The sequence below is a fragment of the Coptis chinensis genome, chromosome 9, assembly GCF_015680905.1.
Source record: "Coptis chinensis isolate HL-2020 chromosome 9, ASM1568090v1, whole genome shotgun sequence".
In the NCBI taxonomy this organism is placed as follows: Eukaryota; Viridiplantae; Streptophyta; class Magnoliopsida; order Ranunculales; family Ranunculaceae; genus Coptis; species Coptis chinensis.
Window position 1 is genome coordinate 71,049,927 of NC_141464.1, and position 14,265 is coordinate 71,064,191.

The 14,265-nt window shown below is 38.9% G+C and overlaps 2 protein-coding genes across 2 annotated transcripts; one reads left to right on the forward strand and one right to left on the reverse strand.

Annotated features, from left to right (window-relative positions):
- The first annotated feature begins 9,139 nt into the window (after nt 1-9,139).
- LOC147477777 (uncharacterized) lies at nt 9,140-9,541 on the forward strand. The gene has a single exon (XM_086586079.1). The coding sequence runs from the start codon at nt 9,140-9,142 to the stop codon at nt 9,539-9,541; it is 402 nt and encodes a 133-aa protein (XP_086442205.1).
- Nucleotides 9,542-11,759: 2,218 nt separating this feature from the next.
- LOC147477778 (uncharacterized) lies at nt 11,760-14,196 on the reverse strand. The gene is made up of 4 exons (XM_086586080.1): nt 14,063-14,196; nt 12,625-12,817; nt 12,173-12,334; nt 11,760-12,041 (listed from the first exon to the last, which is right to left on the reverse strand). Exons 1-4 carry the CDS (start codon nt 14,194-14,196, stop codon nt 11,760-11,762), a joined length of 771 nt encoding a protein of 256 aa, XP_086442206.1.
- Between the last annotated feature and the right edge of the window lie 69 nt (nt 14,197-14,265).

Here is a 14,265-nt window from a genome sequence, read left to right on the forward strand (position 1 = left end):
CGGTGATTTCACTTTATATTTAAGCATTATGGATCATTCCGGGTGTCTAACCTTTGTTTTCTGTTTCTTAGGTTGTGGTTTAGCTGGTACCTCTACGAGGGGTAGGATCTTCAGTTTCTATTTTGGTATCTAGATCAATCTCTAATGTAGGGGCCATTTGGTGGGGGTAACTATAGGCATAGTTACGTTGTTATCAACCCTCTCCAAGAGCGGAGAGTGGTGATGGCATTTAGCTCTCCCACGTTTTTATTTTCCGTACCTAGTATTACCGTTCACCTCAAAGGCTGCGTTTGTTATTTTAGGTATAGTTATTGCTTGACACGGAAACACACCTTTGGGTTGTACTTTCTCTTGAACTAATTGTAGTAAGGAAAGTTGGATGACTTGTAAAATCTATTGTTGAGATTGCATAAAGGTATCAAAGCGATCCGGTTGTGGAGTAGTATTTCTCTTTGGTTTGTGTGACAAGAACTATGTTACGTTGATTATTAATGGGTGGGTTGTGATAGTTATTATTATTAGCGGAGCGATACCTTTATTAGAATTAGAATTATTATTGTTATAATTATTATCATTTCCCTGACCTTGTCCTTGTCGTGGTGGAGCTTGGTTATAATTGTTTGCTTGCATAACATTTTGATTATTAAACCCTGGAGGTGTTACTTGTTGATTATTTCTCCAACTGAAGTTGGGGTGTTGTCTTCAAGGGGTGTTAGGAATAGAATAATTATTAATCGAGCAAACATTATCTTGTTGTGATGTTTGTTGTTCATAAGCGAAAGGACAATAGGAGTCGGGATGCTCTGGACTCAAACAGAAATTACATGGATTGGTGTTGACATTCATGACAGGAATAGGCTTTTGTTGAACAGAAATAGCATCTACCTTTTTAGTTAGAGATTCGAATAAATTTTTAAGTTCAGGATCGGGTTTCATCTCAAACATACCGGCGACTTTAACTGTTGTAGAAGAACTAGCGGAACGGGAGAAATCGTCACTACCCGGTTATTATTACGCTTAGTTTGATCTTCTAAAAATTTATAAGCCTTTTAGGCTCCCTTACTTAGGAAACTACCCCATTCATTATGTCAAGGACTTCTTTATGGTGGTGTAGAAGTCCTTTGAAAAAGGCACAAACTAACGTGTCTTCATGAGGTTATGGTGTGGACACTCTATAAGAAGATCGGTGAAACGATTCAAAGCCTCCGAAAATGATTCATGAGGATTATGTCGAAAAAAATAAATCTTGGAAAACATTTCATCGGTTTTCAGTGGTGGGTAGAAGTGTTCCATAAATAGTTGAACAAGTTTTTCCCACAAGTCCACGTAATTAGGCTTGGGCAGTTAATCAAGAGCACGCCAATAAATTTAGGGTGAAAGGAAACACCTTCAATTTAATTTGTTTCAGCCATGGCGTAGGATGGTGAAATGTAGTAAGGTCTTGGTCAATCCTAACGATGTGCCGATAATGCTTTTCATGGTCTAACCCATAAAAACGGATAACAAATTAAATATATTTGGGGATTCGAAATCTCCCATTGGGTCCGATAGAACGATGCAAGATTTCGGCTATCGTTCAAGGCTTTGTAAAAGTCGAAGAGAGGAGACTCTCTTTCTTCACCATTATTTCAGGTGGTGTGTGTGGTATATTAGCTAGATGTGTAGTTTTAGTGGTATACTAGAAAGGTGTGTTTGTTGGCGTTTGCGGTTGATTCGTTAGTCGTTTTCTTCGGTCGACCTTAATCTCATGCAAGGCTAAGACCAAATCTTAATCTAAACACAATAACACTCCAAACAGTCCGATATGCTAGTATGAACCTCTAACGAGGAGATGCGAGGTGTGGAAGAAAAGCACCGAATGCCTCCTTGCCCGCTTATGAATAGCATCTTGTATCAGCGTGCTCGGTGTATATAACAAGTTAAAACATTGAAAACCTTGAAGAAATGAAAATTTGAAACAAACCTATGGAAATCGGAAGTTTAAACCAAAGCGTGCGGCGTTCGGAATAGGCCTAGGTAAAGGCTGGTGGTCGCTTCAGTCAAGCTGGAGCTCAGTGACTTCAGTGTGAAGGCTCAAACTTAGCCTTGGTAGAGACGCGGGTGGCTCGGGGAAAAACTCAAGGTCCAAGCACTTCAGCGTGGGGGACTCGAGTTTTGCCTTGGTGTAATGTTGGTTTTAGCTTAAAACTGGAGTTCTAGGCATTTGGTAGGGTGGCACTCGATTTAGCTTGCCTGGGGCACGTCGGCTCCGTGTAATTAGAGGAAAATTTGAATCTTTGAAATGGACAACCACAATTAGAATCAAACAAGGGTGGATGGGTTATGGGACTTTGGAAAACTAACAATTCTAAAGAATACAATGTTAAAGGGAACTAAGATGGCAAATGACGCCATTTGATAAGCGTAAAATTGATAATACTACTCACGAATAAATGATGAAATTCAAGCGGAAGTAGAACTATAACTATAGGAAGACTATTTATCAATGATTTATTATACTCTGAATCTATCGAAATAGAGTGGAGTAAAAGATTCGTTTCCTCCTAGTTCTTTAGCATTCAATGTTTTCTACATTTGCGAGTCTATCCAAAGTTATTGAGAGTAATGGTGGGAATTTATACTATGATGTGAATTCAAATAACAAGATATTAATAACTCAACTATGAAATGCTAAGGTTTGAATATAGATAAAGAATTAGGGGGGATTGAATCCACCTTGAATCCAACTTAATAAACTAGCATAGATTGTTGTAATCCAATTCTTATGTTTTTACAATAAGAATTGGTCGTTCTAATCCCTAATCAATCATGGCAATCTCTACCAAATAATGACTAGAATGTGAGGAAGTCCAACCCATTCTCATGGCGAATCAACAACCTTCTAGAGTGGAATAGATTCTTACAACTAGTTCTACACTATACAATCAAGTTCTTATCAAGGCTTCATCAAACCCCTCTAATGGAGGTTTACCTTTGATTCATCAAACTATCATTTCAATTGAATTTAAACTAGACATCATATAAAGATTCTAACTTTACTAATTTAACTAATCAATAATTCAAATCTAAATTAACAACTAAGAAATGAAATTGATTATAATGAATTTAATAATTGAACTAGATTATGATTAACTAATTATGAATTGAAATAAAGATAACTAATTTAACAATTTAACAATACTAAAAATTAAACAAGACTTTAATCAATAACTAAATTGGAATGAAATTGAATACTTTATTATAAACTAATATTTGATTCTAAAAAAATAATCTATTTGTTCTAACACTAATTAATTGAAAGGTAAACTAGATCTAAAACAATAATTAAAAACTAATTAATGGAATAAAACTCAAAACTAGATCTAGAATTATCTCTAATGGCTACCTTCTATCTAAACTCAGTATTTCTTAAGAGCTAAGTCTTGTGTGTTGAAATGGAGGAGACCAGATCCACATTTTCGTGCATAGGCTGAGGAACCATGTTTTGGGCTGGAAAATCGAGTCCAAAACTCATTCTCTTCAGTCCACAGGACCCTTTTCAGCTAGATCTGACTTCAGCAAGTTTTTCATCTATTTTTGCTTTTTTGATTGGGTCAAAGTTTGGACCATTGGAAATCTCTTTCCGAGCCGGTCGTTTTGACATAAGGTAGGCCCAATTCCGAGGTCTGAGTCCAAATATACGATCTTTGGAAGTTTTGCTGACTTTTGTGTGTTGTTTCTACCCGCGTTAACTTTGACTTTTTAGCTTTTGACCGGGATTTACAAAGGCTTTTTGTCCTTAAATCTTGGCCTTTAATCACAGAACTCCTTAGCAACCAACCTTTGCTCCTTTATCTCGCCAAAGTGGTACATTTCTGCACATAATTGACTTCAATGCCTGAAATACATAAAAGCACGTAATCAGCATTAACTCTTATTTACTCGCATAATTGGTTAAAAAGTATTATTGTTAAGGGGTTAAAACTACAGTTTTGGGCTCTTATCAACGGGAAATATCTTGATGCGTGCAAACCATGTACCATTGCCTAGGGGCTTGTGTCAAACTATACAAGCTCTTTCTTAGTTTGCATATCATATTCTCTCTACCCAATTCAATGAAACACTCACATTGCTACACATACATCTCTTCCTCTTTGTCACCATGGAGGAAGATAGTTTTCACATCTAACTGCTCAAAGTATAAATCTTCTGCTGCAACAATACTCGATACTGAAATTGTAGTATTTAGTTTCACAACTAAAGAGAATATCATTGTGTAATCAGAGACGAGGGACTTCATCTCATTCTTCATTGCAAACTTCCACTTTCCTTTCATTATCATCAACCTCCAATGCTTTATCTTAGCACTCGGGTTCACCACCATCAGTAAAGAGAAAGTAAGTCACATAAGTGGATGTGGGATACTTTTGACTCGGCACATGTTGCCTAGAAGTCTTCTTAAGATCATTGGTTGGTTCGAGTCGTGATGTAGCGACCTCATCACCACTACGTGTTTGTTTGTGGAACATCAAGTAACTTCTTGTTGCATTGTGCCATGACTAACTTCAGTGTCTTCAAGTCAACAAAGTTAGTCCCACTAACATGAGTGTCATTTCTATCCTTGTATATTATATTCTCATTGAATACCACATCTATAATACTCCATTATGATTTTTTCGATTATGGTAATCTCAAAATCGATAACCAAACTCATCACCACCATATCAATGAATCCACTTCAGTGATTTAGGGTTAAGTTTACCCCCTAGACTGATCAACGATATGCACATATGACACACATCCAAACACTTTCGCAAATAAGAGAGACTTACTTGCTTGTAAGCCCTAGACCTCCTCGGTAATCGTGATCTAATAGAACTATTGGCCCACGGTTAATCAAGTAGGTCGCTTTACTAACTACGCCGCCCAAAACAATTTTGGTAACCCTTCACGTATAATGCACGTATGCGCTCATCAATGACCTATTCATTCTCTCAATCACCCCATTCATTTGAGGTGTCCCCTGGCGGTGTCTTCTCCATCGAATACCATTTTTCAGACCGGTACTCCTTGAAACCCGATATCATTGTACTCTCCACCATTATCGGATCTCAAACACTTCAATTTCAACCCTGTCTCATTTTTCAACTATAGCTCTCCACTTCTTGAATACATCAAAACCTCAAATTTCTACTTCAAGAAATAAACCCATACCTTTCTAGTAGAAGTCATCAATGAAAGTCACAAAGTATGATTTACCACCAAGAGAGGAGGCGGATGAAGGACCCCGGACATCTGTGTGAACCAACTCAAGCTTCGCTACTTTGGAGTTCTTCCCATTTTCTGAAAGCTAACACGCTTCTGCTTCCCATATATGCAGTTCTCACATAAGTCTATCCCAGTAGACTTCAAACTTGGTAGCTTTCCTTGTGAATGAAGGACTTGCATTCCTTTTTCACTCATATGGCCAAGTCTGCGATGTCATGTGTTTGGATCTTCTTTGTCATCAGCAACATCAACATAACCACAACCACTGGTGGTTAAATAGAGAGTATCATCTTTCTTTCCACGTGTAATAAGCAATGCACCTTTTGCTACTTTCCAACTTTCACCTGTAAAATGGGTAGTGTAACCTTCACTTGCTAGTTACCCTACTGAGATTAGGTTTCTTCTCAAATCCGGAACATGCCTTACATCTTTTAGCTTCCATACAGACCCATCAATCTTGATCTGTACATTGCCTTTACCAGCAATGTTGCAAGGCTTGTTATCACCCAGATAGACTGTACCAAGATTACCTGGAACATAGCTTTCTATCATATCCTTATTTGAGGTCGTATGGAATGAAGCACCCGAGTCCAAAGACCCGGGGAGTTGTCTACGCTCTCCATAGAACAAATTAATGCATCATCTAACACCTCGGCCACATTGGCTTCTTGGGTTTTTCTTTCTATGTTTCTTACCTTTCTTCTTGGGCAACCGACAATCATAAGAGTAATGTCCTTTCTTGCCACAATTATAGCAATCTATCTCGGATATATCAACTTGAGATTTAGATATGTTCTTATCATAACCCCTGTATGAACTCTTACCCCCTACTTTCAAAAACTCAATGCGGACTTCGGAAGTTGCAACATCCGATTTGCCGGATCTCCTTGGTCGATATCATACTAACTACATCATTGAACTTCAACTTAATTTTACGGCAGAGCCAGCGATGGCACCAACCGTAGCTTTCCAACTTGGCGGCATCTAACCAAGAATGGCCAAAGCTCTAACTTTATCACTAAAAGATATTTCAACGGACTCTAGGTGATCCCCGGTCTCGTTGAACTTATTGAGATGTTCCTTGAACAAATCTCCTTCAGACATCCTTAAAGTAAAGAGCTTTATAATAAGATGTACCTTATTAGCAGCAGAGGGTTGTTCATACATAGCAGAGAGAGCATTCATGAGATCCACAATGGTCTTCTCAGTCTTGATATTGAATGCTACTGACTTCTCCAGAGATAACCGAATTGTACCAAGTGCCTTTCTGTCAAGCAGGTTCCCCATAGCCATTGCTTCAAGTTTGGATCCCATCAATAGAAGATATAGATCTTTCTGATATAGATGATCTTCAATTTGCATCTTCCAAAATCTAAAATTTGTTCCGTCAAACTTTTTGATCTTCAGCTTTCCTTCGTCATTCGTCATTGCTCACACAGGAACAATCAATACCCAAGATCCACAGTAAAACCTTACGCTCCGATACCAGTTGTTAGAGATCTACCCCAACTAACACGACGAATTTAGAATCTAGAAAACTCAGAAGAAATAAACAAAGAAGAGGAACACACAGATATACGTGGTTAGGCAATTACCTTAATCCACAAGCGCACCACAATTCACTATTATCAAAAAGTAGTTACAAACACTAATATATCTCTCTCAATCAATCTCACACAAAGCACTCACAAAATAGCTCACCTAATTTGTAATCTATGCTCTTAAGTTTCTCTCTAATGTGTGATTATAAAACTCTAAGGATGGGTCCTATTTATAGGCTCCCATCGAATACAAATCCTAAAGCAAAAGGAAAACTAAAACTGATTGAGATAAGGAGCATGTGTAGTAGTTGGTTATGATAACCAACTCCACTTATAGAGTCCTAGTACATAACCAAATCCATGAACTAATGGTTATCAAAATCAAAACCGATTTGGATAAGGCTTCATGTGCTGGCGGTTGCAATCAGACTCCAATAACATAACACCAAAGTCCAAAGATATGTCCACCTTGTCGATAATACACTTGTAGCGGACTGCATATTTTGTAGGGAGTAAAGAAAGGATGTGCTCAGGAAAATTGTTGATCCTATCTTCACCCATCACTGCAAATGCGAATTCCACAGTATTTTACAAAATAAAAGAAAGGAAATTGGACACTCATAATTATGACACAAAAACAATCTAGTTTGTTAATTAAGAAAATAATTTCACTGCAAAAACAAGCCCTACTTTTTTTTTTTTTTTTTTTTGCTAACTGGGTGTCCGGGCCAGCTTATACACACCTCGACTAATCTCAGAAATCGAACTAGTGACATTTGGGGAGCAAACCCAAGGCTGGACTAACTGTGCTGCCCCTCAAGGTTCTGAAAAAGGGCCTACACAGCAATGAAATGTATACAACCAAAAGCAAATGGAATCAGACTTGTGTTTGGGCTTCACATGAAGATGTGTCTGGGCCTCACATGAACCAAGCCAAAAGCAGTATTATGGTGGCTGGGCACTTTATCTATGGTGCTGAGGACTTAGCAAGAGCAAATGGAATCAAACTTGTGTTTCCACCAACTAAGTACCTGGGTATGCCCCTAGTTGCATCCAGACTGGGGGTAAAGGACTGCCAACCACTTTTTGAAGCTATGACGAGAAGAATCACTTCTTGGAAGGCAAGAAAGCTATCTTCTATAACCAGATTGCAGCTGGTTAAGTCAGTTCTCACTAACATACAAGTCTACTAGGCTAGTACTCTTATTCTTCCAACTACAATCTCTGAAAAGCTTCAACAAATGTGCACGAAGTTTATCAACAAATGTGCACGAAGTTTATATGGGATGGAGCAGATATGACCAAGAAAATTCACCCTATCAATGAAGAAAAACTATGCACTGCTAAGGAATTTGGGGGCTTAGGCATTACAAAAATAGCAGACTGGAACAGAGCAGCTATATGTGGATTGGTATACAAGTTGGCAACAAAACAAGATAACTTGTGGGTGAAATGGATGTGGGCTAATAAAATTAAAGCCAACAAATTTTGGACTATGACAATACCCAAAGATTGTTTATGGTCATGGAGGAACATACTTGATAGGAGAGTGGACACTCAGAAAATGGTCAAAAAGAGGATAACAAATGGGACTTCTACTTCTTTCTGACCATGGCATGATCCATGGCTTGGCGGTCGCCTGCTAGCTAAAAGAGTTGATGCAAGCATCAAAGAGGCATCAGGCATTCATGATCAAGCTACTGTAAGCACTTTGACTATAGCAGGTACTTGGAACTGTTCCCATTTTGCCATGCCAGCTGCCATCAAGGAAGAAATTCATAACACAGTTTTATTTACTAGAGCAGATCCTGACAGATGGACATGGACAATCTCAAAACATGGGGTCTATACCACTGCCTCTGCATACAAGGGGATAAGGCGAATAGAAACACCAGTATGGTGGAACAAACTGGTGTGGAGTAAGTGGGCGTTGCCAAGACATAACTTTCTTATGTGGCAGGCCGGTACTAGTTGGTGCTCTCTTGACATAGAATAAGCTACAACATCTTAAGATTCTTAGATCATCTAAGTGCATCCTATGCAATCAATATAAGGAAAGTACCCACCACCTCTTCGTCAACTGTTCTTATTCTAAAAAGGTGTGGTATGAGATCCTTTGCTTCATTGGTCTATAGAGATTCTCTCTTATACTAAAGGATGATTGGGAATGGATAATGGATAATGCGAGTAGGAAAACTCAAATGGTTGGAGTAGTTAAAGCATGTCTTGCAGCAACTCTCTACTGGCCGTGGAGAGAAAGAAATGATAGAAGATTCAAGCAGAAGAGAAAAAGTGAAGCTATCTTATGTAGAGGCTTAAAATAGGAGATAAGAAGACTGCTTCAAAGCATAATGAAGGAGCTTACTGACAACATGAGAAACCAATGTCTTATTGCGAGACTTAACATCAGAATTAATCTCAGATTGTCGACTCAATTATTGTTCATATGGGAACCACCGGATCCAGGAGAACTCAAGCTCAATACTGATGGAAGTGTAACTCCAGATAGTGCTAGAAATGGAGGAATTTTCAGAGATCAATATGGCACAGTTCTTCTGTGCTATACAGAGCAAGGAGGTATGCTATTGGTTCTCCACCAGGAATTAAAGACAATCCTAAATGGATTGAGAATTGGGGTACGAGAGTGTTATCGGAACATCAAAGTAGCATCAGACTCAAGAATTGTAGCTCAAATCCTTAACAAAATGGAAACGATGCCTTGGATGGTTGAGAATGAAGTGTTGGAGATCTAGGACCTAATGCAACAGATGGAACGTGTGACTGTAGTCCATGTGTATAGAGAAGCAAATCGAGCTGCGGATTACTTGGCATCGTTACGAGGTCTATTAGGAATTTGCCACTTTCTCCTTCCTGTAGTAGAAAAGCTAGATAAAATACTACTTGAAGTACGGAACAATCTATAAGAGACAAGGAAGATGAGTGAGTGAGAGATTTATGTATGCAGTGTAGACTGCTAGAGTGGAAAGCATGTGTAGATGAGAATGTCTAAGAGTGAGCTGTAACATGTAAATCATTTTTTTTGGCCGTTAATACAACAAAACCACTTGCATTTTTGAAAAAAAATAAAAAAAAAAATAAAAATGTATACAGCATATTTAGAGTGTAGATTAACCAATGTCCAAACTCCCAAACTTAGGGGCACGGTTAGTCACTTTGAAACCATGAAACTAAGCCGTACGAACCAACATCTTGAACAATTACAAAGATTCTTATAATCATCATCGACTTGTTTCAACTGCGTCAACTTACACAATTTCACAAACTCCAGTTAAAGGTGCTCTAGCAATATACATCATAGTTAGTTCATTGCAAAACCCTTCCTTGTATCTTCCTCATGTTACATCTGTCACTAGTAGGACATGCATCTGGACATGACGTTCATTACCACAAAAGTTCATTTAATTGTTTAAGTTAGGAAAGATGAGAAAAGAGAAAAATGAAGAAAAAAAAGAACATGTCCATCTATCAAGGTCTGGTTAAACATACTTTTCACTTTATACAATCAGAAATACTAAGTTAACCGCAAAGCGGTGAGGAACGAGCGAAGTTTGAATTTTAAAGAAATATTGGAGAGAGAGGAGAAAGATTACAGGAGAAAGATCGAGGAAATCAGGAGAGAAAGAGAGAGAGAAATCGTTAAGAGTTTGAGGAAACAGGAATTTTCTTTTCTAAAGACAGACAGGACATTTGAGGGGCGACAGACAAGTTTTTTTTTTTCTCCCCCAGCGCAAGGACACTCGCTCCGCTCTGTCCATAATCACCAAACAACTGCTCTAGACATCGAGAATAACATCACCGAACTCTATCATTACTGGAAGAAAATGTTGGGTTTGTGGAATCGTCAAACTTTGCTCCGGTATCCGACCTTGTTACCTTCAGTTTTCCGTTTGGAGAAGGGGGCGCGACCCGCGCTCAACCATGCTTTGGACAAACCGCGCCATGCGTTGACACTATTGGAGTTGGGCGCGACCCGCACTCGGATTAGCCTTGGCCGAGGCGTGACTTGCGCTCATGCTGTGAGAAAGTTACTGGAGTTGGGCGCGACCCACGCTCGGATTAGCCTTGGCCGAGGTGCGACCTGCGCGCATGCTGTGAGAAAGTTATTGGAGTTGGGCGTGACCCGCGCTCAGATTAGCCTTGGCCGAGGCGCGACCTGCGCTCATGCCTTCCGAAATTTTCACTGATTTTCGATATTTCGGCTCAAAGTCTATTTTCTCACATTTTTCTATGTGTACCTATATAAAGGAAATAGAATAGGGTTTTGAGATAACTTTGAGAGATTCATTTTTTGGGTATTGTGGGAGTTCTATTGAGTTAGGGTTTGAGTGAGGCCTCTTGTTCTTGATTCTTGATATCTCTTGTAAACTCTCCAATCTTTGCTATAAAGGAAACTCGGCTCTTGTGTGAATGTAGATAACATTTACCGAACTACCTAAATCTTTGTGTCTCTTTACATTATTTACTTCCTTATTTATTGTTTTCTTGTTATGGGTGATGATAAATTAGTGGCTTTGCTTATTTGAGTTTGTTGTGATAACTACCAAAGTCTTGGGTAGGTGATTTCCTTGGTATGAACTCCAAGTTGAAATCATTTGGGATAGAAAGCAGCTAGATTGAGGTGTGACTTTCTAGTGAAATCTCCTAACATAAAATTTGAGTCCAACACATTTCTTCAATCAATGATACACGTAGCTAACCACAACTTACTCTGGTGCGTTCTCATGGACAACACGAGTGCAGTGATAGGAATTTACTGTGCTTCATAGGTTGGTATGAAAAATCTGCACATGTTCACCAACTAGTGTTGAATACGAGTTTAACCTCTTTATACAACAACTAGAACGACAGAAAAAAAGAGGAGACGAAAATGACTACTGCAAATTGGTATATGGGAATATAGGTTTGGTTCTGTACTCGGTTACTCTTACTTTAGATCATACTGTGAATACTTTAGCAGAAATCAATCACACTGCATGTTGAGCCTCTAGGTAGCTTTAGTAACTGCTTAAAGACCACAACTTCCTTCTTTGGATTTTGTGATAAATTCCAGGAAGCCATTACAGTAATCTTCTCCAAGGCCATTGCATTCTTCAGCAAGAACTTAACCAGACATAGCTCCAAATCATTTCCACTGTAGTACCTAAGTTCAACTGATTTGAGGTGTGACTGTACACATTGAGGAACAGTTTCAAGAGTCGGACCATGCTCAATAAGTACACAACTGACAGGCGCCTATATGGATAACAAAATCAAATTTAGCAAGATTCAAAATGTAAAAATATTTGTAATAAACACACAAAAATAAATAAATAAAAAATAAAAGAAAGGGAAAGAAAAAAGAAGTATGTGCTTGAAGTGCAAACCTCAAAAAATAAAGTATTTATATTAGGCATCTTGTGAAGTATGCTTATCAGATATCCAAAGTCAGAATCATAATCAGAATCATCAGAATCTACAAACACTCTCAAATCGGTCAAACTGGCAAATGTTGGCAGATACCCTATGGTATCCAACTCGAAGAGATCCTTGACATGTCAAATCACGAAGCATCAGTGCTCAGGAATCAAATATATATATACTGGAAAATCATAAAAAAAAAAAAAAAAAATGAACAATGCGAAAATGTAGAAAAGAAAAAGCATACTTACTGTAATGGTAGGGATAGATAAATGTAGAACCTTGACATTACAAATCGTCCCAAAGAGCTTACTAATACGATCATAATTATGTCCAAACCTACAGTCGATACGCGCCTCAACTAGTGATGATAGGTTGTTTAGGACTGTAGGTTATACCAGTACGCTAGTTGACTTGCCAACTCGAAATATATGGGACTCTCAGCATAAATATTTATTTCACAATCCTCAACTGTATCAGAATCATCAAATACATCTAGTATCAATCTCTTAAGTGCGGGAGCAGAAATGTTGACAGTATTAAACTTCTCCCATTCAAAGAGATGTGTATAAAACTCTTCAAGGACTGGGAAGCTGAAAAGGCTTGTTGAACTGAGAGGTCACCACAAAACATGAGTTGCTTAAGTTTCAACATGAGTTGCTTAAGTTTCAGGACCTTCAGTTTTGGAAAACACATTGAAGTGGGAGTCCTAAAACAACAGTGACTTCCTACATCAATTTTGTTGTGAATATATGACTGTGGAAACAACGTTACCCACAACAAACGGATCAATCCAACACAAGGATCGATCCTTCTCAATAGACAAGACTTCAACACTCTCCAAGCAATATACCAATACTTCTCAATATCAAATAACAAGCATATAAAGTAAAACAATTAATGTAAAAGAAGAACAAACCACAAGACGAGATATATCGTGGTTCGGCAATTTGCCTACGTCCACACTGCGAGTTCCAAGTTTTACTAGATGTCCGGAGTAACAGATTACAAGTCTTTCAATTCACTCACAAAGAATGAATACTCAACTCACAAAGAATTGCTCTCTTATAATCTCTCTCTTTCTTGGTTTTGGAAAAGTTAGGTTTCTACAGAAAAAACCTATTTTTATACTCTTTCAGAAAAGCTTCCGAAACAGTGAATTTCGGGCCGAAATTGGTGGAGCGCAAGTCGCGCCCATCGGAGGCGCAGGTGCGTCCAAAACACTGGAGGGTCACGCCCATAGGTGCGCCAAAACATGGTCAGGTCGCGCCCATCCGGGAGGCGAAGTCGCTCTAGACATGAAAGAGAAAAAAAAACCCTTTTTCTCTACATTCTCCATCTCGGTGAGGTTTTAACACATAAAACCAAGCCGAACACATTCACCAATAACACATCCAAGAGGGAACACATCCATAAGGAAATTAATCGCCCGAAGGGCCATGCCCACAAAGGGCTCTTTCAAACATGTAGGATTTGGAGCAAGTCCAAACAGTGTTGGAACTTAACTTTGGTGACAACTTTCATCAGCATATCAGCAGGATTGTCATGGGTGTCCACTTTCTCAAGTGCTACATCACCATCCTCAACGACAACCCGTATAAAGTGATAACGGACATCAATATGCTTGGTCCGAGCATGATGAACTTGGTTCTTCGCCAAATGAATAGCACTCTGACTATCACAATACAAAGCAACACTGTTCTGCTCAATACCCATATCACACTACAAAATAAGTCACTTTATCCGACTGACGGTGACTGTCGCTAAAGGTATTACCCGACAGACCAAAACTGCCGCACGACTATCGGAAAACGCTCGGTCGGCATAGGTTTCCGACAGTTATGAACAGTCAGAACAGGCCGTCGGGGTTGATGATCTTTGCCGACAGATATTCCCACTGCTTTGGACCGTCGGGTATTACTGCTGCCAAGAACCGTCGGATATGGACTGCTGTTGTTAACCGTCGGATAGGCCTGCTGTCACTAGCCATCGGATAGGACCAGTGCTATAGGCCGTCGGATAGGTCCGTTGGGGTAGTTTACTACTAGACAGTTGGTAT